Source organism: Hypanus sabinus, chromosome 11 (assembly GCF_030144855.1).
Source record: "Hypanus sabinus isolate sHypSab1 chromosome 11, sHypSab1.hap1, whole genome shotgun sequence".
NCBI classification, from domain to species: domain Eukaryota; kingdom Metazoa; phylum Chordata; class Chondrichthyes; order Myliobatiformes; family Dasyatidae; genus Hypanus; species Hypanus sabinus.
Window position 1 is genome coordinate 78,279,203 of NC_082716.1, and position 23,417 is coordinate 78,302,619.

The following is a 23,417-nucleotide window of genomic DNA, read 5'->3' on the forward strand; positions in this document are numbered from 1 at the left end:
CACCTCTCACCTTGTCTTTCTCCCTCCCCTCCCCTCCCCCACCTTTTAACTCTACTCCTCATCTTTTTTACTCCAGTCCTGCTGAAAGGTCTCGGCCCTAAATGTCGACTACTCTTTTCCGTTGATGCTGCCTGGCTGGCTGAGTTCCTCCAGCATTTTGTGTGTGTTCCTCAGCCCATGCTGACCAAGATTCCCCATCCAAGCTAGTCCCATTTGCCCGTAACCCTCTAAACCTTCGCAACCCATGTATCTTTACAATTGTATTTTAAATGTTGTTACTTTACCTGAGTCAGTCACTTTTGATGGCAGCTAATTCCACACACTACATGCCACCTTTTTGTTGCCCCTCAAGTTTTGATTGAATTTTTCCTTCTCACTTTAAACCTACGCGCTGGTCACTGTTCCAGGAAAAATGTGGTTAATTGGAAGACATCTGCAAGGATGTTGTTGGACTAGATTGCCTGAGTTTAAGGAGAGGCTGGCCAGGCTGAGTTTTGATTCCTTGGAATGTTTCAAATTATGAGAAGCATAGGCAAGATGGACCGGTGCTGATCAACTGGCTGGAGTGTTTACCGATATCTTTAACATCTCGCTTTGGCAGTCTGAGGTACCCACCTGCTTCGAGCAGGTTGCAATTATACGGGTGCCTAAGAAGAATGTGGTGACCTGCCTCAAAGACTATCATCCGGTGACAATAACACTGATGAAGTTCTTTGAGAGGTTGGTGAGGAAGCGTACCAACTCCTGCCTGAGAAGTGACTTGAATCTGGCGCCACAAGTCAACAGCAGATGCCATTTTGTTGGCTCTTCACTCAACCCTGAGCGATCTGGACTGCGAAGGTGCATTTATCAGGATGCTCTTCATCAACTACTTAGCTTTCAATGCTATCATCCTTTCAAAACTTCAGTAAGCTTCATTTGGCCTCAATACCTCCTTGTGCAATTGGATCCCTGATTTCCTCACTTACAGATCCGTCAGTTTATATTGGCAAAACCATTTCCTGCATAATTTTCATTCGCACAGGTGCACTGTGTGGCTGTGTGCTTAGCCCCTACTCAACTCATTTTCTACTTATGATTGTGAAGCTAAGCACAGTTCCAGTGCCATATTTAATTTTGCTAATGGCACCACTGTCGTTGGACAAATCAGGATATGGGGGGGGGAGATTGAAAATCTGGCTGAGTGGTTCCACAACAACAACCTTTTACTCATGACCAAGTTGATTATTGACTTCAGGAGGAGGAAGCCAGTCCTCCTTGGTTGATGGAGGTGGAGAGGGTCGGCAATTTTAAGTTTGTTGGTGTGATCGTTTCGTAGTATCTGTCCTGAGTCCAGCAAGTAAGTGCCATTATAATGAAAGCACAGCAGAGCCTCTGCTTACTTAGAAGTTCGTGAAGATTTGGCATGTCATCTAAAGCTTTGACAAACTTTTAACAGGGTAGGGGAGTCCAAAATTATCAGGTATAGCTTTAGAATGAAAGGGGAAAGGTTTACAAGGGACTTGAGGGATAAATTTTTCACACAGAGCGTGATGAATTAACGGAATAAACTTCCAGAAGAAGAGGTTGAGGCAAGTATAATCAAATCAAAAACTAAGCAGTTGTAGGTACAGGAGGGGCAGGCTTAGAATGATACGGTTGAATGCTGGAAATTGGGAGTAGGTAGATGGTCACTGTGTTTGGCATGGACTCATTGGTCTGAAAACCCTGTATCTATGCTGTATTGCTCTTGATTCTACAACCCTGAGAACTCCAGGGTTGGAGACTCGAGCTCCAACCCAGCTCTGAGATTCAGCAGGGAAGGGTAAAGTTGGCAGAGCGGAAGTGAAAGGAGACTTGATAGTTTGGGGGATGGACAAGAGATTCTGTGGCCGCAAAACAGAAGCTCGGGTGGTGTATTGCCTTACAGGTGCAAGGGTCCAGGATGTCTCAGAGCAGCTGCAGAAGATTCTCAAGAGCGAGTGTGAGTAGCCAGAGGTCGTGGTGTACATTGACACCAATGACATGGGTAGAAAGGGGGAGGAGGTCCTGTGCAGTTAGTATAGGGAGTTAGAGAAGAGGTTGAAGAGCAGGTCCTCCCAAGTAGTAATCTCTCGATTACTCCCAGTACCATGTGCTAGTCAGAACAGGGATAGGTTGATAGTACAAATGAATGAGGAGCTGAGGAAGTGGTGCAGGGATGCAGATTTCTGGATCATTGGGATTTCTTCTGGGGAAGGTATAACCTGTACAAAAGGGATGCGTTATACCTGAACTCGAGGGGGACCAATATCCTTGCAGGCAGGTTTGCTAGAGCTGGTGGAGAGGGTTTAAACTAATTTGGCAGGGTTCTGGGAACTGGAGTGATCGGTTTAAGGCTGGGGCAGTTGGTATACAAGTAGATACAGTGTGTAGTGGGAAGGACAGGCGGATGATAGGGAAATATTGCAGTCAGTAGGATGAGTTGAAGTGTAACATGGGGGCAGAATTGAAAAGGGTGATGAATACAGGATGAAGATGTTATTTTTGAATGTAGGGTATACAGAATAAAGTAAATATCTTATAGTGCAGTTAGACATTGTTAGGTTTGATGTTGTGGGCATCACTGTTATGGCTGAAAGAAGATCATAATTGTGAGCTGAACATCCAAAGATATGCATTGCTTTGAAAGAACAGGCAGAGGGGGTGGAACAGCTCTGTTGGTGAAAAATGAAATTAAATCTTTAGAAAGTTGGGATCAGAAGATGTAGAAACTTTGTAGCTAGAATTATAAACTGCAAAGGTAAGAAGACCCTGATGAGAGTTATATACAAGCCTCCGAATAGTAGCCAGGATGTGGGATATAAATTTCAATGGGAAATATGAAAGGCATGTAATAAGGGCAATGTTACGATGGTCAGTTTGCAGGTGGATTGGGAAAATTAGGTTGGTAGTGTATCCCAAGAGAGGGAATTTGTAGAATGCACATGAGGTGGCTTTCTAGAGCAGCTTGTGGTTGAGCCCAACAGGAGAAAGGCAATTTTGGACTGGGTGTTGTGTAATGAACCAGATTTGACTTGGGAGCGTAAGGTAAAGGAACCCTTGTTTGACCTTAATAAGGTAGAATTCACCTTACATTTTGAGAGGGAGAGGCTAAATCAGATGCATCGTTATTATAGTATGGTAAAGGGAATTACAAGGGTGTGAGAGATGAGCTGGCCAAAATTCAGAGTAAAATTTATTATCAAGAGTACATACATGCCACCACGTACAAAGCTGAGATTCTTTTTCTGCGGGCGTACTTAGCAAATCTTAGCAAAACTATAAATTTATTATCAAGAGTACATACATGCCACCACGTACAAAGCTGAGATTCTTTTTCTGCGGGCGTACTTAGCAAATCTTAGCAAAACTATAAATGGGATCTGTAAACTGTAAACATCAGGAACTGTAAAGTGTAAACAAACTCTGCAAATGCAGATAATAAGTAAATAGCAATAAATAAAGAGCATCAAATAACAAGATAGAAGAGTCCTTAAATGAGTGTAGTAACTGTCTTGAACCTTCTAGTATGAGTGCTGGGGCACTTGTACCTTCTACCTAATGGCAGCACTGAGAAAAGAGCACGGCCTGGGTGGTGAAGATCTTTGATGATGGATGCTGCTTTTCTACGGCAATGTTTCATGTAGATGTACTCAATGGTTTGGAGGGTTTAACCTGTGATGTACTGGGCCAAATCCACTGTCCTTTGTAGGATTTTCCATTCAAAGGCATTGGTCTTCCTATACCAGATTGTAATGCAGCCAGTAAGCACGCATTTATTGAGGTTTTCTTAGACTTCTGATGACTTGCAGAAAATCTGCAGACTCCTGAGGAAGTATCGAGCTTTCTTCACAGTTATATTTATAGGGTGAGTCCAGGAAATGTCCTCTGAGATAGTGACATCCAGGAATTTGAAGTTACTGACCCTTTCCTCTTCTGATGGTTATTGGCTCATAGACCTCTGGTTTCCCTCTCCTGAAGTCTACAACCAATCCCTTGGTCTTTTGACATTGAGTGAGAGGTTGTTATTACACTACTCAGCCAAATTTTCAATCTCCCTTCTGTATGCTGATTCATCATCACCTTTGATTCAGCCCACAGCTGTGGTGTCATCAGCAAACTTGTAGGTGGTGTTGGAGCTCTGCTTAACCAGTCATAGGTGTAAAGTGAGCAGAGCAGGGGGCTAACTACACATCTTTGTGGTGCTGCTGTGCCGATGGAGATTATGGAGGAGATGTTGTTGCCAATCAGAACTGACTGGGGTCTACAAGTGAGGTAATCCAGGATCGAATTGCACAAGGGAGTATTGAGACCCAGGTCTTGGAGTTCACTGATTCGTTCAGTGGGGATGATGGTGTTAAATGCCGAGCTGTAAGGGATCCTGATGTATGTGTCTTTGCTGTCCAGTTAATCAGAAGAGGATACTAGCAGGATGTCTGTAGAACAGCAATGGCTGGAGTTTCTGGGGGCAATTTTAGGGCGCAGGATAAATTAATCACAAAGATGAAGTATTCTAATGGGAGTATAAAGCAACTGTGGCTGACAGGGGAAGTCAATGACAGCATAAAAGCAAAGGAGAGGGCGTAGAATATAGCAAAAATTAGTAGGAAGTTAGAAGATTTTAAACAGAAGGCAACAAAAAGGAGAGAAAAGACGAAGTATGAAGGTAAGCTAGCTAATAATATCAAAGAGAATACTGAAGTTTATTTTCAGGTATATAATGTATAAAAGAGAGGCAAGAGCGGATATGGTTCTACTGGAAAATTACGCTGAAGTGGTAGTATTGGGGGAACAAAGAAAAGGTGGATGAACTTAATAAGCATTTTGCGTCAGTCTTCGCTGTGGAAGCCGATGGGAGAGTGCTTAATATTCAAGAGTGTCGGGGCAGAAGTGAGTGTAGTTACTATTACTAAGGAGAAGGTTCTTGGGGAAGCTGAAATGTCTGAAGGTAGATAAGTTGATGGACTACACGCTGGGGTCCTGAAAGAGGTAGCTGAAGAGATTGTGAAGGTGTTAGTAATGAATTCTTAAGAATCGTTGGATTCTGCAGTGGTCCGGGAGGACTGGGAAATTGCAAATGTCACTCTACTTTTTAAGAAATGAGAAAGGGAGAGGAAAAAAAAATATGGGCTAATTATCCTGATAGTGATGTCAGCATGGTTTCATTAAGGGGAAATCTTCTCTGACAAATTTTTTGGAATTTTTTGAGGAAATAACTAGGCAGAATAGACAAGAGTTAATGGATGTTGTTTACCTGAATTTTCAGAAGACCTTTGACAAGGTGCCACACATGAGGCTGCTTAACAAGATAAGAGCCTATGGTATTACTGGAAAGATACTAACATGGATAGAAGATTGGCTGATTGGCAGGAAGCAAAGATTCTGAGAAAGGGGGCTAATTCAGGTTGGCTAGTAGTGACAAGTAATGTTCTACAGGGGTTAGTAATAGGACCGCTTCTTTTCACTTTAATATGTTGACAATTTGGATGAGAGAATTGATGGTTTTGTGACCAAGTTTGCAGATGTTATAAAGATAGGTGGAGGGATAGGCAGTACTGAGGAAGCAGGTAGTCTGCAGAAGGACTTGGACAGATTGGGAAAATGGACAAAAAAGTGACAGATGAATATAGTGTAGGGAAGAAGATGGTCATGCACTTTAACAGAAGGGATGAAGGTGTAGCCTATTTTCTGTACAGGAAGAAAATTCAAAATTCAGAGGTTCAAGGAGATTTGGGAATCCTTGTGCAGGATTCCCTAAAGGTTAACGTGCTGGTTGAGTTGGTGGTATAGAAGGCAAATGAAATGTTAGCATTCGTTTTGAGAGGACTCAAATACAAGAGGGAAAATGTGATGCTGACGCTTTATGAGGCATTGGTCGGACTGCACTTGGAAGTATTGTGAGCCATTTATCTATGAAAAGGTGCCCTGGCACTCGGGAATGATTCCAGCAATGAAAGGGTTAACTTCGAAGGCATGTTTGATAGCTCCAGGCCTGTACTCACTGTTTTCTTTAAAAATGAGGGGTGATCTCATTGAAACAGAATAGAGGGACGTCCATTTAGAACAGAGATGAGAGGGAATTGCTTCAGCAAGAGGGTAGTGAATCTGTGGAATTCATTGTCATGGACTGTTGTGGAGGCAAAGTCATTGTTATAATTAAAGCAGAGGTTGATATGTTCTTAGCTAATTAGGGCGTCAAAGGTTACGGGGAAAAGGCAGGAGAATGGGATGAGGAACAATAATCAGGCATGATGGAATGGCAGAGCAGACTGGATGGGCCGAGTGGCCTAATTAGTCTCCTATACATTATGGTCTAAGTACAAAATGTAGCCTTGGTCCTTAAGGGTGATAGATAAAATCCTATGTGTGCCTCTCCTGATTGTATATGTCCCAGGAACTTGTGTAACAAGTTATTGGATAATAAGTAGATTGACCCAGACCAAGGAGCAAAGACATTCTCTGAACCTCTGTGGTTCAAATGGATGAGGCCAAGTGTGATTTCAAAGGCTGTGTCCTCAACGTTAACTGCTGAAGTCAGGTTTGAATTTCCAACATAGTTAAAGTGTGTGAACCCCAAATTCTCCCTACTCCAGGACTATCTTTGGTCCAGCAGTAAAAAACTGTCTTGTTGAAACCTGTAGTCCAGTCACTCATGCAGTATATTAAGTGCCTTCTGTGTGGCTGTTGTAGGGTTTGCAGTGGATGAGGGGAAGTTACCCACTGAGGACATTCAGCACTGGTTTAACATAGCTTCCTTGTAGTTCCACAGGGCAGAGAGACTGAATGGATCTTTGGAACTGATGAAGGTCGGAGACAGCTTGGCAAAACTGCTGCGTTCAAGCGTCTGTTGGTGGTGGCATTGCACCGTGACCAACTCTACCAGAGCATGGATGCCATTCAGGAGGAGCTTTCGGGGAAGGTGATGGAGTTCGCTCCTTCTGGACTTCCGCCAGGTCAACAGGTAACTACTTCCTGCAATATGTTGTTCAAGTTCCAGGTCTGATGCTTCTGAGATGCAGCTACTCCTTGATTGTCGTCTTTGCTGGTAACTAGCTTTGAGCTTGAGGGGAAAAGGAGCAAGGTTCAGTGAAATAATTTGTTAAGTACACGGTCAGTGAATGGAGGGCTCTGATTTGCTCTTCTGGCTGGTTTGCCTATTTGAGAGGTGGAGTAATTCATCTTATCCTAGAAGTTAGTTATTGACAATTTTTTCATCTTTTTGGAAGACATGCCAATTTGTTTTCATCTTGATTGCTTTGAGTTCAGCAAAGTTTTCTTTTAAAGTTACTGATTTTTGAGATTATTAAATCACTTCTCTTCCTCTTAGCCAGTGTTTCCTCCCAGTTCCTTTCCTTGTCGGGTTCAAAGATGTTAGAAATAATCTTTTGTAAAACTAAAAATCAGAACTACAACCATGGCCTGGGTTTTGTTTTGATGAGTGAAAAGTTGCACAAAGATAAATTGAGTGTAGTTTAAAACCCAAATCCTTTTATCCCAAGATTAGAGCAGTGAATTGTAGTTGATTCCCAATCAAGAGTTCATTAGATTTAAAGCTGGGTGTATTTATAGCCGATATATTATGCACTGCTACATAATCCGTCTTGTGGTCATATATGGTAATGACAGGAGTATCTTGGTATGGTGAGGTCTTGAATGCTATTTATAGTGGAGACATAAATATCTTTTGTCTGTGAATGAAGAACATTCTAATGCAGTTCCAAATAAATTGCTATATCTCCAGAACATGGAAATTATGGGTTATACTTTCTGCTGTTTTGTGATTAAAAGTCTCAGTATCTTAATATATAGTATAATCACTGTTTTGTTGACTGGAAATATGAAGATTTCCAGACACTTTGTCTGTAATTATTTCTTGTCTCTAATCTTGATCATCCTAGAAGGCAAATGACTGATGCACTGTGTAATCAGAAGATGCTTTTTGAATAATTTTCTTTCTTCCTCCTGAATTGAAGAAATTTAATGATATCTTAAGACTATTGAATGTTAAAGGGTAATAGAATCATAAACAATTTATGACATTTGCCCTCTGAGCCTTTATTTATTGAAAATGAGTTGGTCAGTCTAATCCCATCTTCCACAATCAGACTTGTGACCCTTGTAAATCTCTTCGGGTTGACATTCAAGTCCAGTTTAAATGTGATGAAGGTTTCTGCTTCTTCTGTTCTTTCAGGCAATCAGTTCCACAATCTCTGGGTAAAATAAGTTTACCAACCACTAACATGAAATTTATGTCCCGTGGTTTTTGCCTCTCAAGGCAAATCGGAAGTACTTTTCTAGTTCTATTGTTACCTTTTACACCTCAGTTGAGTCTCTCTGTTCCGAAGGAAACAACCCTAGTTCATCCAGTCTTTCTCATATTTATGATTCTAGCTGTAATTTGTTAGATTTCTAAATCCACATAAAGACCAAAGTCATCAGTTGGAGTTCTGGTTAAGGCCATTTCCCAGCTTCCAATAAGATTTTGTGAGTTCCTGCGACAACTGCGGGGTAGGGAGAGAAGGGCAACTGTTCACATTGTCTGAATTTCTCAACTGCATTCACATCTGTCATCTCCTGTTTCAGTGTGAGGTATCAAGGTTGATTGTGGGTGTTCCAGGGAGGTTGCTACCAAGCTTAACACCTGGAATTTGGCGGAAGACACAAAAAGCTGAAGGAACTCAGCAGGCCAGGCAACATTTGTGGAGGGTAATGGACAATCGCCAATTCAGATTGAGAATCTTGAGACTGTCCCAAGATACTAGGTGACATGCTGAGTTTCTCCAGCTTTTTGTGCATTGCTTCAGATTCCAGCCTCTGCAGTCTCATATCCACCTGACACTTAATTCTCAAAGAGTTCTGATCAGACTGTTGTCTGACTTATGACAGGTTGAATATTGCCTCATGTTTCTTTGGTGGGTGAGTATTTCCAGTTAATAGCTTTTGAGCTGTCTCCTGTAAAGGCTGCTGAGGTTTAAGACATGCCCTCATATCAGTATACAGCAGTGGACATTCCATGAACTTGGGTTGACTTGTTCTCCGATCTTGGCAATTTACTTGCAAACGTTTCGTCACCATAGGAGACGTCATCATTATGCTGTTGATCATGTTATGTCCCCCGAATGCTTGGCTTCTATGTACTTATCAATCAGCTGATTGGTCGCCGTATCAGAAACTCAATTGTAATGTGGGAAGGAAATCTTGTCGCTGATTGGCTGTGTGGCAAACTTCATGTGTTGTTGTCAGGAATTTTGCCTGCCTTGCCTCATAAATGGGATCAAGGTCTACGTGTTTGTTTACAGGATTGTTTGTGGAAAAACCATGCTTCTCAGAAATCCCTTGCATGCCACATGTTTGATTGTGCCACGAGTTGCACTGATGCCCAGTCAAATTTGTGTACCTTTCAATCTTTGTGGGTAGAGACTAGGGAGAGTTGGTCATGCCACTTTACAGCCAGTTGATGTTCATGTGTCCTCGTGGATAATTTTCTTCCGGTTTGCCTGACGTAATATTTGCAGCAGCCACACAGCCAATCAGCGACGAGATTTCCTCCCCATATCACAATTGAGTTTCTGAAATGGCAAACAATCAGCTGATTGATATGTATGTAAAGGCCAAGCATTCGGTGTACACACCACTGCCAGCAGTGCACTGATGACATCTCCTCACATGGTGACGAAATGTTTGCAAATAAATTGCCAAGATCGGAGAACAACTCAACCCAACCATCAACCGTCCGAGTGAGACGTTTTCTGAATTACTTCCAATTCCCTGGATTTGTTACATGTCTAGCAATGTGGTTTCCTGTTATCCACGTGCAGTGGGTTGATAGGTTGACGATTTCAAGCTCTGATTGCCAAGGCAGAGTTGTTGATCAATGCATGTGTGCGATTGTCTGCATTTCTGTCCTAATGACTGCATTGTTATGCAGGTCCCATTTCTTACAGTCGGTGGAGATATTGGGGTTCGCACCATCCAGCATCGTGGTGTGAGTGACATTAGTGGCGAGTATGTCATTGAAGATGTAAAGAGAGAGGATGGCAACTTTTACCGGCACCTGATATTCCTCAGCAACGTTAATGTGGTGCAGTCGGAGGGTAAATTATTGCACAATGCTTCCAAGACAGGTAACCTTTTCATGTTTAGCTGTAGGCTGAGAAAACTCTGGTGCTGTGCTGTTAGCCATAGAAAAACTGCGACATGAACGAATAAATGAAAAGGCAAAATATCCAAGATTATTCCTCTTTCCCAGGGTGTCAAATAACTTGTTGCTTCATTGCTTGACTGTGCATTGAGCATTGACAGCTGCTGTCCATTTGTTCTGCATACTGAATATACGCTGCTTTTATCTTTGCAATTAAACGTTTGCATGGTTTTTCTGTGTGCTGACATAATGAACGAAAAGCTTTAATGCCGGTGGGAATCTTCACCCAACCTTTTTTAAAACTGAATTTCAGGAAGTAATGGTAGTAGTTTAGATTATTATTCCATTTCATAGGTTAGTTGGTCATATGTTACCCCAATGCACTTGGATTTTGGGAGAATTGGGGTGGGATGCAGTGGATGGGTTGTGGGGAATAAGTGGGGAATGGAAATGGTCTGAGGGTTGATATAGACTCTGGGCTGCATGGTCTCCTGTGCTGTAAGAAATATGAAAAATATACTCTATATGCAAAATGTAGGTGAGTGATCATATTAAATACAAACAATTGACGAAGTTCATGTGAGAAGCAGAATAGTTTTCACAGGAACCCCTGCATAAACACATGCCTAACCCCAAGGCTAGCCAATTCACTTGATACATTCCTCAGGTGGCTTCTCACTGAGACCTGGCAGCCAGACGGACGTTACCCGTGGTAAACCAGTGGAGTTTGTGAAAGGCACTTTGTGTGTGTCTTTTTTTCCTGCTGCATGAATTGCATAAGAGCAAATTTTATTCCATATCTCCAATTTTGCTGATATGAAATAGTAATGCAGCCATCCTCATGACTGCTTTGCAAACTAATGGTGACAAATTCAGAACAAATTCTTTGACCAAGTATTTACATTTTCGCTGCATATTTTATGGATAAAGCTGAGCGTTCTCTCTAGTTTATTTTCAGTTTTCCTTTTAATAGCAGACTGTGTTGTGCAGTGTCAGTGTTGCCACCTCATCAACACTGGGCTCTCATTTTGATGATAACTAATATCGCATACTCAAAATCTTGCATTAAATTTAACTCCTCGAGCTAAAAACCCACCCACCTACAGGAAGGATGAGAAGAAAAGTAACACGAAAGAAGTTACTGCGTACATTTGCTTTCTTAATTAGCACTTGAAGGTGAGTGTTGAATATTTCTTCATATTATTTTGTTTTCCTCAAATAGTTTCAAAACATAAAAAGAAAAAAAAAGACAAGAGGAAAGGGCAGTCGTGCTTGGAAGATGAGAGCAATTCGAGTCCAAAGCTTGGTCAGGCTATAGACAAAAGCTACCTCTGCTGCAATCACCATCGAGCCATGATTGCTGGCTTGGCTTTACTAAGTAATGAAGGTGGTTTTCTTGCAGGTAAGAAAGGAAAATGGAAAGGATTGGGTAAGTGTTCAGTAAATATTTATATTGTGTCCTTAGTGTAGTGAAATGACCCTAAGTGCTTTGGAAGTGCATAATTGGGCCAACATTAGCACTGAACCAATCACAAGAATGGTCAAACATTTCAAAGTTCAAAACAAATTTATATTCGAAATACTTATATGTCACCATATTCTGCCCTGAAATTCATTTTCTTGTGGGCATACTCAATAAATCCGTAATGGAATAATAACCATAACAGAATTAATGAAGGACTGCATCAACTTGGTAGTTCAACCAGTGCAAAAGACAACAAATAGTGAAATAATAATAATAAAAGGAAGAAATAATAATAAGTAAACAATAAATATCGAGAACATGAGGAAGAGTTGTTCAAAGTGAGTCAAAAGGTTGTGGGAACATTTCAATGATGGGGCAAATGAAGGTGAGTGAAGTTATCTCCTTTGGTTCAAGAAGCCTGATGGTTGAGGGGTAATAACTATTCTTGAACCTGGTGTTGAGAGTCCTGAGGCTTCTGTACCTTCTTCCCGATGACAGCAGCGATGAGAGAGCATGTCCTGGGTGGTGGGGGTCCCTGACGATGGATGCTACTTTCATGCAACAGCATTTCATGTAGATGTACTTAATGGTGCAGAGGGCTTTACCTCTGATGGGCTGGGCCATATCCACTACTTTTTGTAGGATTTTCCATTCAATGGGAATGGTGTTTCCATACCAGGCTGTGATGCAGCCAGTCAATATACTCTCCGCTGAATATCTATAGAAGTTTGTCGAAGTTTTAGATGCCATGCCAAATTATTGCCAACTCGTAAGGAAGCAGAGGTGCTGCTATGCTTTCTTCATAATTTGTAACTTGGTCAATATGGTTTTAAAGGGAGGTTTAAGGAGATGAGATGCTGATACAGATGTCCAGGCTTTTCTTTTCTGGACAGAGTTAATTTAGGAAATGGTTGGTTATGGTGAGGTGAAAGAATCAGTAAATGAGAGTGATAGAAAGAAGATGGAGTTAGAAGGAACAGACACTTCTCATTATCTCCTTGCCCACCCATCGCCTCCCTCTGGTGCTCCCCCCACCTTTTCTTCCTTCCATGGCTTTCACCAATCAACTTCCCAGCTCTTTACTTTATCCCTCCCCCCCCTCCCCCCCCCCCCCAGGCTTCACCTATCACCTGGAGTTTCTCCCCTCCCCCCACCTTTTAAATCTACTCCCCAGCTTTTTTTCTCCAGTCCTGCCGAAGGGTTTTGGCCCAAAACATCGACTGTACTTTTTTCTATAGATGCTGCCTGGCCTGCTGAGTTCCTCTAGCATTTTGTGTCTGTTGCTAGGATTTCCAGCATCTGCAGGTTTTTTTTCTTGTTTGTAATTGGAAATAGGAGTCCTGTTTCACGATGATGCAACACCTGAGGTTGTCTCCTGATTTTTTCTTTGGCACGTTAATAATTTACCAAGTGCTTGCCTGATGTGTTAGTTTTACATTGTGTCTTCTATATTGGAAAATAATGTTTATGTACACAATGTGGTGATACCCTGAAACATCTTTTACTTTAAATTGCAGAGCTATAAAGTGAAAGTGGGTATTTTGTTATCAAATGATAAGGAATAAGGGCAAAACAGATATATGGCACCAGCAAAAACTGCTTAGACAAATTGTTCCTTGCATTTAGGGGTGAATGCTCTTTTACCATTACCTTTGGTGATAGTGTCACTAGATTACTGGTCTGGAGGCCAGAACATAACCAGAAAGCAAAAAAACGCTAGAACTATTCACATGTCAGGCAGCATCTGTGGGAAGAGGTACAAATGTTAACATTTCAGGTCCAATGGCATCTGTAAGAGCTCTTTCAGCTTTCCAGCAGCAGCAGATTTTTTTATTTAATTCTTAATAACCAATAATAAGTAGGTGGCTGGAAGGCCTCATGATAGAAGCGAGACAGGAAAGAAGTGTTTATTCATTTCCCTTAGGCCAGTCTGCTGTGTTTCTCTATTTATTTTCAGAATGCATGATGTTGACAGCTGCAATCATTACCCTTGTTAAGGAGATACTGCTCGTCAGCACTGAATTGCTTGTGCCTGGGTGATAAAGGAGGGGAATTTTGGAATCCTGGCCACGCATAATTTATGATTTTGCTCTTTTCATTTAGAAACTAACTCCAGTTGTATGAATTTCCTTGCACTCGCGCTATAAACAGCCTGTTAAGCTTAAAGAATAGTGAAAGTCTAAATGTGCTACGGCACTCTATTGCCCATTGGTCTGTCAGGAGTCTCTGAAGGGCTGTCATTCCCAGTTGCTTTGAAGTGCCAGTGTTGGTAGAATGCTACAGCTGCAGAGACCTTGCTGAGTTGTTAGTGTTTTCAGTAGATTGTTTGAGATGTGGCCACAATGCTGCAGGGCCTGTAACTTTGTCAGACGTGATTTTGCTCTGCTTTAGAAATGAGTTTAAGTTGCATGAACTTAATGTGGCTCTTTAGTTTCCTCTCCCTCTGACTATTAAGTCCCTGTTATATTGAAGAACCGATGCAAATATAAGCAGCTATGGGTGTTATCTAATTTTCATAATAAAAAGAGATAAATGGCATAGAAATGTTTCTCCTTGGAGTGATACAATTTTGATCTTGGTCTAAAATGTGCTTGCTTCATTGTGTGACATTATGTCGATGCCCAGTCTTCACTCTTAACCCGCTTCAGATGCTGCAGTATCTCTGCTGGTGATTGGCCTTGGCGGTGGGAGCCTTCCATTGTTTATTCACGACTTCTTTTCCCAATCGAGCATTGATGCCATCGAAATTGATCCTGAGATGTTGGAGGTCGCGACTAGGTGGTTTGAATTTTCTCAGGACAATCGGATGAAGGTGATTCTGGCAGACGGCTTGCATTATATACGTACGCTTGCAGATGAAGGTAAGAAACGTAGATTGCCAATATTTACAAAGCAGCAATTTATTCCTTTCTCAATATTTTTCATCCATCTTGTTAATGTTTATGTAATTTTTCTGAATCTTCTTTAAAAATGCTATTAATAACTATTAATAGTTGAGCATTTGAGAGTATGTCGGCACTTGCATCTCTTCTGGAATACAGTGCAACACTCCCTCAGTACTGTATTGGAGCAGCAGTCTACTTTGATCAACATCGCAGGGATTTCTTTATTATCACATTTCTAGGTGCAATTACTTTCTGTTAAGATTTGATAATCCTCTACTCCTCCCTATTTAAGGATTATGATGCCCAGACTGGGAGGATTTTTGTCAGGCAAAATGTAAAAATATTTAGAAATTGGGATCCAGCTTTGAGTTGTCATGGAGTCAGGGTGCTGGGGTCCACCAGCCAGCTGCTGGAGGTTGATTGATCTTCCAGATTTTGTAATGTAGCAGGGCTACCTCACTTAGCCATCATTTTTGTCAAGTGTGGCCCAGTCAATAGCTTGCATTTCCAGTCAGAAGACCCTGTATTTCAGATCCTGGTCTGGGGACTTGAACACTAAAGTTTAGGCTGACATGCCAAAGCAGTACTGAGGGACTGTGTTAAGCTGTACTGAAAATTATTAAGCAGGGCCCCACCTACAATCTCAAGTGAATGTAAACAAAATCCTCAGGTACTATTTTTGAGTTGTTTGATGAAGTTCTTGGGTTTATTTAACCCTCAGCTGAATTATGAAATATAAGGTCTGCTGACTTTCACAGTGTTGGTGGGGGTGTTCTTTACAAATGCTAGTTCTTGTACTGTAATAAGTAACCAGCTAACAAACTATTTAGAAAACCGATGCTTTAGCATCTGGCTCACCAGGTGGTGTGTACAGTGTCTGCTCACCCCACCTTTGGTTTCTGCATCCCCTTCCACCAGCTCGTGCGCTGATTCCTGTAATCCCATTAAAAACATCTGATTTTCTTTATTTTCTCTTGGACTGCCTTAATGCTTGATTTGCACACTGAAGTGTCACCATGCAACATCATTTTATAAAATTGAATTGAAAAAAGTTTGGAATATTAACAAAATAACATCTGATGGTCTGGAAAATCTCCTGCTCTGGCACCAGGCGGCTGGCTTACTAGTGTTTATCTATATCGTCACATCCAACAATACTGAATAGGATGTAAGTTAATTGTTTGTAAGCAAGTGTGCACTTCATGTATCTTCCCATCTACTCCAGCAATGAAACTTGTCTCTTAGAACAAGGTCTGTTGAATCAAGGGGCAGATCCCATCCAGGTTCACGGATGAAGCCACCGCCACCAGCTTCATTGCTAATAACCTGATAGCTTGTGAGTCTTTCAATATGACAGGCTGTGGCCAGGAAGCAGAGACAAAAATCGTAGCTTAGATTGTCTTATTAAATTTAACAGGACTCAAGGAAAACTTGTCCTGCTTCCGGGATTTAATTCATTCCACGGTGTTTACTCCGCTGACGGTGAAATGCACTTCAGCTTTTATTCCATTTAATTTATTTTTAGTTGAAGATCCCGATTCTAGGAGGGTGACATGTAATGGAAAATTTTGCTGCTTTCCACATTCTTTTAAGATGTACACTGTCACTGTGTACTAAACAGGGAAATAATTGTAGATCAAAGATTTTCTTGCATGTTGTTGGCTCTGACGTACATTTCAAATGAGTGCAGTTTTTCTCTTTGTCCCTGGGGATTCATTTGTCAAAGTCGACTAATATCCTAGATATCTTTTACGCCTGTTTGAAATGGAAAATTAACTGAGTTGGGCAACCCAGTCTTCCATTCTAAATTCTTTCAATTCCTTAATGAGCATACTGTAGTCTCTTTCATAAACTGTGTCAAGAAATTTCCTTGACATCTTTGTTGGGATTGGGTATAATAGTGCATTTTCAGTCATGAACAGAATAATTTGGTGTTTGTTGTGGTGATTGCAACCTCCACAATACTAAGTTGGCACGAAAGGGGAAATTTGCTGTGTGTGTTATTCTTCGTGCTTACTTTTGATAGCTGTCCATCTACCAGATTGTATTCATCACAGCAGTTTATAGAGTCATGGAGAAGGACAGTTTGGAACCAGGCCCTTCAGCTCACCGAATCTACTGTATACCAACTATCAAACATCTGTTTGCACTGCTCTGGCACTTTTTTATTCTCCCACATTCTCTTCAGTTCTCTTCAGCTCTGGCACCGGGGCAACTTGGACTGGCTTCTTTTTCATTTGGGGCCCTTAGCTCCCAAGTTGGAGCATGGGGCACTGACATCGATGGTACAGTTGGAATGAATCAATGCTTCTGCAATCTGTTGCATTCACTGTACAGGGGATTGGCCTGTAGAACTTCACCAGAGCCCTGCTGGCCAGCCTTACACGTTTCTACCTCTCACAACGAGGTCATAGGGTTGGACATTGAGAGGCAACTTGGAGTGGCTGATTGACCAAATATCCTGCCTGCCTTTGGGATGTAGAAGGACGTGCATGGTGACAGGAAGAAGGTGAAAATTCCACCTGGGGTCAGGATGGATGGCTGTCTGGTTCTGCAAGTCAGTGGCTGTACTAGGTCAGAATTACATCTTTAGTTCAGTCACTAGTTCTCCCCTGTTCAACCTACAGATTTTGATTTAGGGGTTCAAGTAGAACAGATGTGTGGAATAAAATGATTTTGTTTTCATTACTGCAGGGAGTGGCTCCTATGATGTTATCATGTTTGACGTGGATAGTAAAGACGCTACCCTGGGAATGAACTGTCCTCCATCAGCTTTTGTAGACCGGGCATTTCTCCAGAAAGTACAAAGTCTTTTGGCACCCCGAGGTGAATCATCTTTTCCTTTTGCAATATTTTATAAATCAGAGTCATAGTTAACTGCATCTGTCCTACAGAACAGACTGTCGACTATCATTGTTAGACAACGATAATCTGTGCCTGCAAGTTATCAGATAAGAGTTCATCGCCTACAAGTTATGCAAAATGTTATTTGTGCAAGGTTTTGTTCCCTGCATTTAAAGGAGGAATGCAGCTTATCTTTTTTGTTTTTAAGAAAGTGTGTTAGGTTTCTGAAGATCCACTATATTTGTCATAACATTCTGCATAGTTAAAATATTGCTTCTATCAGGTGTAGTCGGTTCTAACTTTCTTGCCAACAGGCTGCAAGATTTTGTCTTCAAGCCCTGCATTTACATTGAATACTTACCCTAAGCAGGTGCGTCACTGTTGTGCGGATGGAACTTACACCAAGTTCTGTGCTTTTGCTTAATCACGTTTGTTGGATGTACTCGTTCCTATCTAAATGGAAGGTTCCCATCTTTCTAGAAACAAAATGAATTCATGGGTCTGGAGAAAGAGTGGGGATATGGTGTAGGGATAAGTGAATGGCCATTACTATTGGTTTGAAGAGCCAACAAACAGCCTTTTCTTCTATTTTCTGTGTTTTTACATTTAAATTTGTGTAATGTAAGACTTGTGTGATTGGAGGACCTTGGGGCAGTACAGCTTACAAGGAGATCATGTAGCTTTGGTGTTGTCTTTTTTCTCACTTTTTCTCCATATTATTTCTCTTCCTTGCAAAATATGTTCTGCTGAACAAAATTTGCAGCAGAAAATTGGAAAACAATTATTTCTGGATGTGCACACCATGTCAGTAAAATTGCTTGCATCTAATAAATTAGGATTTTGGGCACTTAAATGTAAAACTGTATCCCTGAACCCATAAGGAATGACAAAAGATTTCTGGTATGTAGGGGATGTAGTTTGTTGTGGCAGGAAGTTTGATTTGGATTGAAATTAAATAGCAAAGGAAACTTATTTTCTTTATGGTCCCTGTGCCATGTTTTTTTGCATAACTTTCCAAAATCCATGAAATATGCCAGACTAGGAATATAAATATTTAAAGATGTTCCTCAGTTGCCGAAATGCTATCCATGTTTGTGTTTTAATTAAAGTTCACTTTAATTGTTTCAGGACTCTTCATTCTAAATCTGGTTTGCAGAGACCACAGACTGAAAGAAAAAGTCATGGCAGACATCAAATCAGTTTTCCCCCTTGTTTACTCGCAGAAGATTGAGGGTGAGGTAAATGAAATATTGTACTGCCAGTTGTCCACGGAACTCAAAACTGGTTCTAAACACCTCCTTAGCTCAGGTCAGATATTGGAAAATGATCTGAAGAAATCTGGCAAGCACTGGGACCAAACCTACAGACTCGCAGAGATGTTGGAGAAAGTTACAATTGTGTGAAAGTTTCTAGGTCACTGGATTAGATGTACACACAAAAAGATTAATGTTTATTGTTTGTAGTGACTTTCAGTGCCATTAACCAGGGATATGAACTTGGAAGTCTTCAAACGTTCATCACTATTTACTTAAACCAGCGTGTTTACTTCAGGTATATGCGAGCTGCTCAAATTGCATTTCATCATTTGTCCACTTCATTTTTCTTTATTACAAGAGACCTTTGAGTCTTTTTTGATTTGAGCAAAAAAAAGAGGAGTTATGTTCACTTTGAAGTGAAATTTGTTGGAGATGGTGAACGTCCATCTGAACTGTTGTGGCCCCTGTTAATGAAAGATGGTAGAATAGATCTTATTCCAGAACCTGATGATGAGGATATATTTCAATATGAAGATCTGTATAACTTAAAGGGCAACCTGTGTATGGTGGTATTTCAGTGTGCTGGCTATTCTCGTTCAAAGTTCAAAGTAAATTTATTATCAAACTACATAAATTTCATCATGTACAACAATGAGGTTTGTTTTCTCACTGGCATACTCAGTAAATCCACAATAGAATAATAACTATAATAGAATCAATGAAAGACCTCATCAGCTTGGGTTTCAACCAGTGTGCAAGACAACAAACCACGCAAATACAAAACGAGAGAAATAATAAATGAATGAATGAATAAATAAATAAGCAATAAATACGAGAACATGAGATGAAGACTCTTTGAAATTGAGTTCATAAGTTGTGGAACATTGCAATGATGGGGCAGGTGAAGGTGAGTGAAATATCCCCTTTGGTTGAAGCACCTGATTGGTGAGTGCTAATGTCTGTTCCTGAACCTGGCACTGTGAGTCTTGAGGCTCCTGTACTTTCTTCCTGATGGCAGCAGTGAGAAGGGAACATGACCTGGGTGATGGGGGTCCCTGATGCTGGATGCTGCTTTCCTGTGACGATGCTTTGTGTAGATGTGCCCAATGCTAAGAAGGGCTTTACCTGTGACAGACGGGGCCGTATCCACTACTACTTGTAGGATTTTCCATTCAAGGGCACTGGTGTTTCCATACCAGGCTGTGATGCAGCTGGTCAATATACTCTCCACTACACATCTTGTATTTCAAACTGCGCTGCATGGAATTTTACATTCCCCTCCCTGGGGGTGTATCTGTGTCAGGTACAGTATTTAGACATAAAATACACAGTCTGTGGCAATTCACCAAGCCAAAGTTGTAGATGTCATGCTGAATCTTCGCAAAGTCCTCAGAAATTGGGGCGCTGCTGTGCTTTCTTCATAATTGCCCTTTCGTACTGGGCTCAGGACAAGCCGTCTGAAATAACAGCATTGAGGAATTTAAAGTCGCTGAACCTCTTCTGTGGTGAGGACTGGTTCATGCACCTACCTCTGGTTCCCTTCTCCTGGACAATAATCAACAATCATAAGAGCAATTCAATGTCAGCGAGACCTTGTTGTTCTAACCGCCAGTTTGTGAGGTGCTGATAAAGGCTTGGTGAAATGCCACAGAGTGTGTATTTTATGTCTATATACTGTAAATAGATTGCAGTTACATTCTGTTGCATCCCCAGGGAGGGGAATGTAAAATTCCATGCAGAGCAGTTCATAATACAACAAAAGATGTAGGAACTACATCATTGGTTATTCCAAAACTCTTGATAAAGGAGCAATGTGGGGGGAAAGAAGATTTATTTCTATTAATAGTGAAGGTAAAACTAGGTTCATTTACAATAAAGGAAAAAACTTTACGGGAAACGTATGTGAGACTTCCAGATTTGGGAGGAAGTGATGGGTGTCCAAACTTATTTGAATCTAATTGCATTGAAGATCCTTATAAGTTTGCCACTTTAAATTGTCAGAACTGGGAAGGGAATGGAGAGTGAAAAACTCGCAGGACATGTTCAGAAGTCCTGAGGTAGTACAGATATTGTGTGGACGTTGAAACAAATGTTCTATATTACTGCCTTGTTTGACTTATCTCATAGAGTTAAAGAAGAGCTGTAACTACTGGGAGGTAATGTGGACATGGGGAAACATGTAGACTTTCCCAATATCTAGTGGTTGACCTGTTTTTTTTTAGTAGATTTTGGTCACAAATTGCACATTGACCTTTTTGAACTAGTAAAACTGCTCTCATTAATGTCCCATAATCACCTATTCCAATATTTAAATAGAATAACATGGTTCTAATAAACCATTCTTGGGAATTGGATGTTATTTTCCTTTTGATTGCCTAATATATGGGTACTCAGATCTGTGGAACACAGTGAGAAATGTTCAGTCAATAAACTGTTTTATAGAGTAATAACAAATGCAGCAATTGAATTCAGCATAGCTAGATCTAAAATATGTAATAACTGTATTACATCATTAATTATCAAACTTAATACTACCAATATTTTTGGGAATGCTTAAATTTAAAGTGAATTTTTTAACACGTGGTCTATGACATTATATTGACCCGTGGCTATGTATCTTCGCATTTGTGTGAGGTGGAAAATAGGAGGATTTCACTTGGACAGCTCCTAATGTTTTCTGCAGTCATTAAGTTTATAAGTCTCTCCTAAGATCATCTTGCATTACTTAAAAGTTTTGATGATACTTCCCACATACTTAATACATGGTTATCAGTTCAGTGAGTTGCTGTAATTGGCTTGCTTTTTTTGTGCATTCATAACACATTACATTAAATGTGTTGGCTTCAATTAACTTCAAAGGTGCATAACCAGTCCATATCCTTCTCCAACACCTTGATGCTGACTGCTGAAAGGTTGCACCCGACACTGAATTCTTAGGCTGTCCATCAGGAGCGAGGAGGACTTCCTTCCACTCTGGTTTTATGGGAGCAGATGTGGCTAATGAGGCCACTTTGGAATAGCAGAATCTTCAACAGGGCACGTAAGGGGTGGATGGGTCGAACATGAGTTAGTGTGCTCCTTCTGCCTCTTATCAGGCATCTGCTTGTTCTCAACATGCCCTTGAAGTTCTCAATAACATCCTGAAATTTCCTTTGAGTGAAGTCAGCCACAGTTTCCCCAAGAATCAGTGGGGTGGTTGCACTTCTTCAAAGAAGGTTTGAATGCATCCTTATTGTTGGTGATGAAGTCTATGTTGAGTGTATCACCCATTCTTTCATGCTTGGATGAACAAAATGACAATGCTCTGGAGGTTACTCTCCAAGTCAACCCAAAACACAAGTGTCATATGCATTTTGGAACTTGGCTGCTGATAGAATATGACCTTGTTTCTGGAGAGTACTCACTGTGAGTTGAACAGTTTCCTAATAATTCTGAAGATTAGCTCTACTCCCATAGGAAGTTTCTTTGAGGTGAGGTGCAGCATTACAATAGGAAAGACTGAGAAAAATGTTGGGGCATGATACAAATTTATTTGATTCTACTCTTTACTGAGATGTTACTACCATTTTACCATTCTGTTAGTATCATGGTTTCCTCGCTGCTCTGAGCATTAGCAACCAAATTTGAGAATTTTCCATAATTCCTCCAGATCATGAGGTTAAAAAAAAAGTCATGCATATTGGGTAGTGCTGTTCCATGGAAAATATTATGAATATTTCATGAATACTGTGTTTCCAGATGTTTGGAATCCACACTTATTCTCAGAGCAGCTTTTCAGGTACATGGAGGAGATGGTGCCCAGGATGTCTGGTGATATGCTGATGCAGCTGTCAATCAAATACCTGACAAATTTTGATCAGATTAGATTAGAAAATAAAATCAGTTTACATTTTGAACACTTTTTGTTATTGAATATATATTTAAGTTTAAAATTGTTCTCCATCTTCAGTAGAGGACCACTATGCAATGTCTTTTTGCTGACAAAATGTTTTAAGTTTTTTTATCCTGGTGTTTTTGGCTTATTATTCCAAAAAATTAATTGAAGATATGTTACATTGAAGTGAATTAAGATGTTGCCAAGAGATATAGGTTAGCTATGTCTCTTGTGGATCCAGTTTGGGTGCCAAGGTGCTTAGCGAGATGCTTTTACAGTTTGGGGTGTTGGAGATCGGAGTTTAATCCCGGTGCTGTCTGTTAGGATCTCTGTACGTCCTCCCTGTGGAATGTGTGGGTTTTCTTTGTTGCTCCAACGTCCTTCCACAGTCCAAAGATGTACTGGGCAGGTTAATTAATCATTGCAAATTATCCAGTGGTTAGGTTAGGGTTAATTGGCATTTTTGGGGGTTGCTGGGGCAGTGTGGCTTGAAGGGCTGGGTGGCCTACTCTACACCACATCACTAAATCTATAAATAAGTACATACGAACATACTTACATAACTGGAGTAGATCTGCTTCAGAAGAAAATTATACTCCCACTTTTTATTTGACTAGTGTTCAGTGAATATTCCTTCGTTAAGTCTATCATTAGGCAATTTAAAATAAAGCACAGAAAACTCTGAGCAATTCTTCCAATTCAAATGTAAGCTTTCTTGTGTATCTGAATATAAATTTATTATTTTGTAATTGGCAACTGGTGGATTTGTTTAATTAATGTTCCATGGCTAGTTTCATACAATGTGCCTCACTTTCATAAAATTGCTTAACTTCCTGAGCTGATGTGGATTCACAAATAGAAAATTGTAATAGAGCCAGTTAAAAATGCCCTCAATCTTAATCCAAGCAGGAAAGTGTGATACTTGGTGTGTTCATGGTAGCTTAGCTGGCAA

The 23,417-nt window shown here is 40.7% G+C and overlaps 1 protein-coding gene across 4 annotated transcripts in view; it reads left to right on the plus strand.

Annotated features, from left to right (window-relative positions):
* Positions 1-23,417, plus strand: part of mettl13 (methyltransferase 13, eEF1A lysine and N-terminal methyltransferase) — a 49,552-nt gene that overhangs the window by 12,440 nt on the left and 13,695 nt on the right. For 3 of the 4 annotated variants that reach the window (XM_059984824.1, XM_059984823.1, XM_059984825.1), the window contains exons 4-9: positions 6,762-6,961; positions 9,929-10,124; positions 11,364-11,543; positions 14,255-14,467; positions 17,186-17,317; positions 18,464-23,221. In XM_059984824.1, coding sequence (XP_059840807.1) covers positions 6,762-6,961; positions 9,929-10,124; positions 11,364-11,543; positions 14,255-14,467; positions 17,186-17,317; positions 18,464-18,738 — 1,196 coding nt within the window. In that variant the 3' untranslated portion in view covers positions 18,739-23,221. Of the gene's footprint in view, positions 1-6,761; positions 6,962-9,928; positions 10,125-11,363; positions 11,544-14,254; positions 14,468-17,185; positions 17,318-18,463; positions 23,222-23,417 lie in introns of those variants that run through there. The other variant, XM_059984826.1, reaches the window with a different exon arrangement.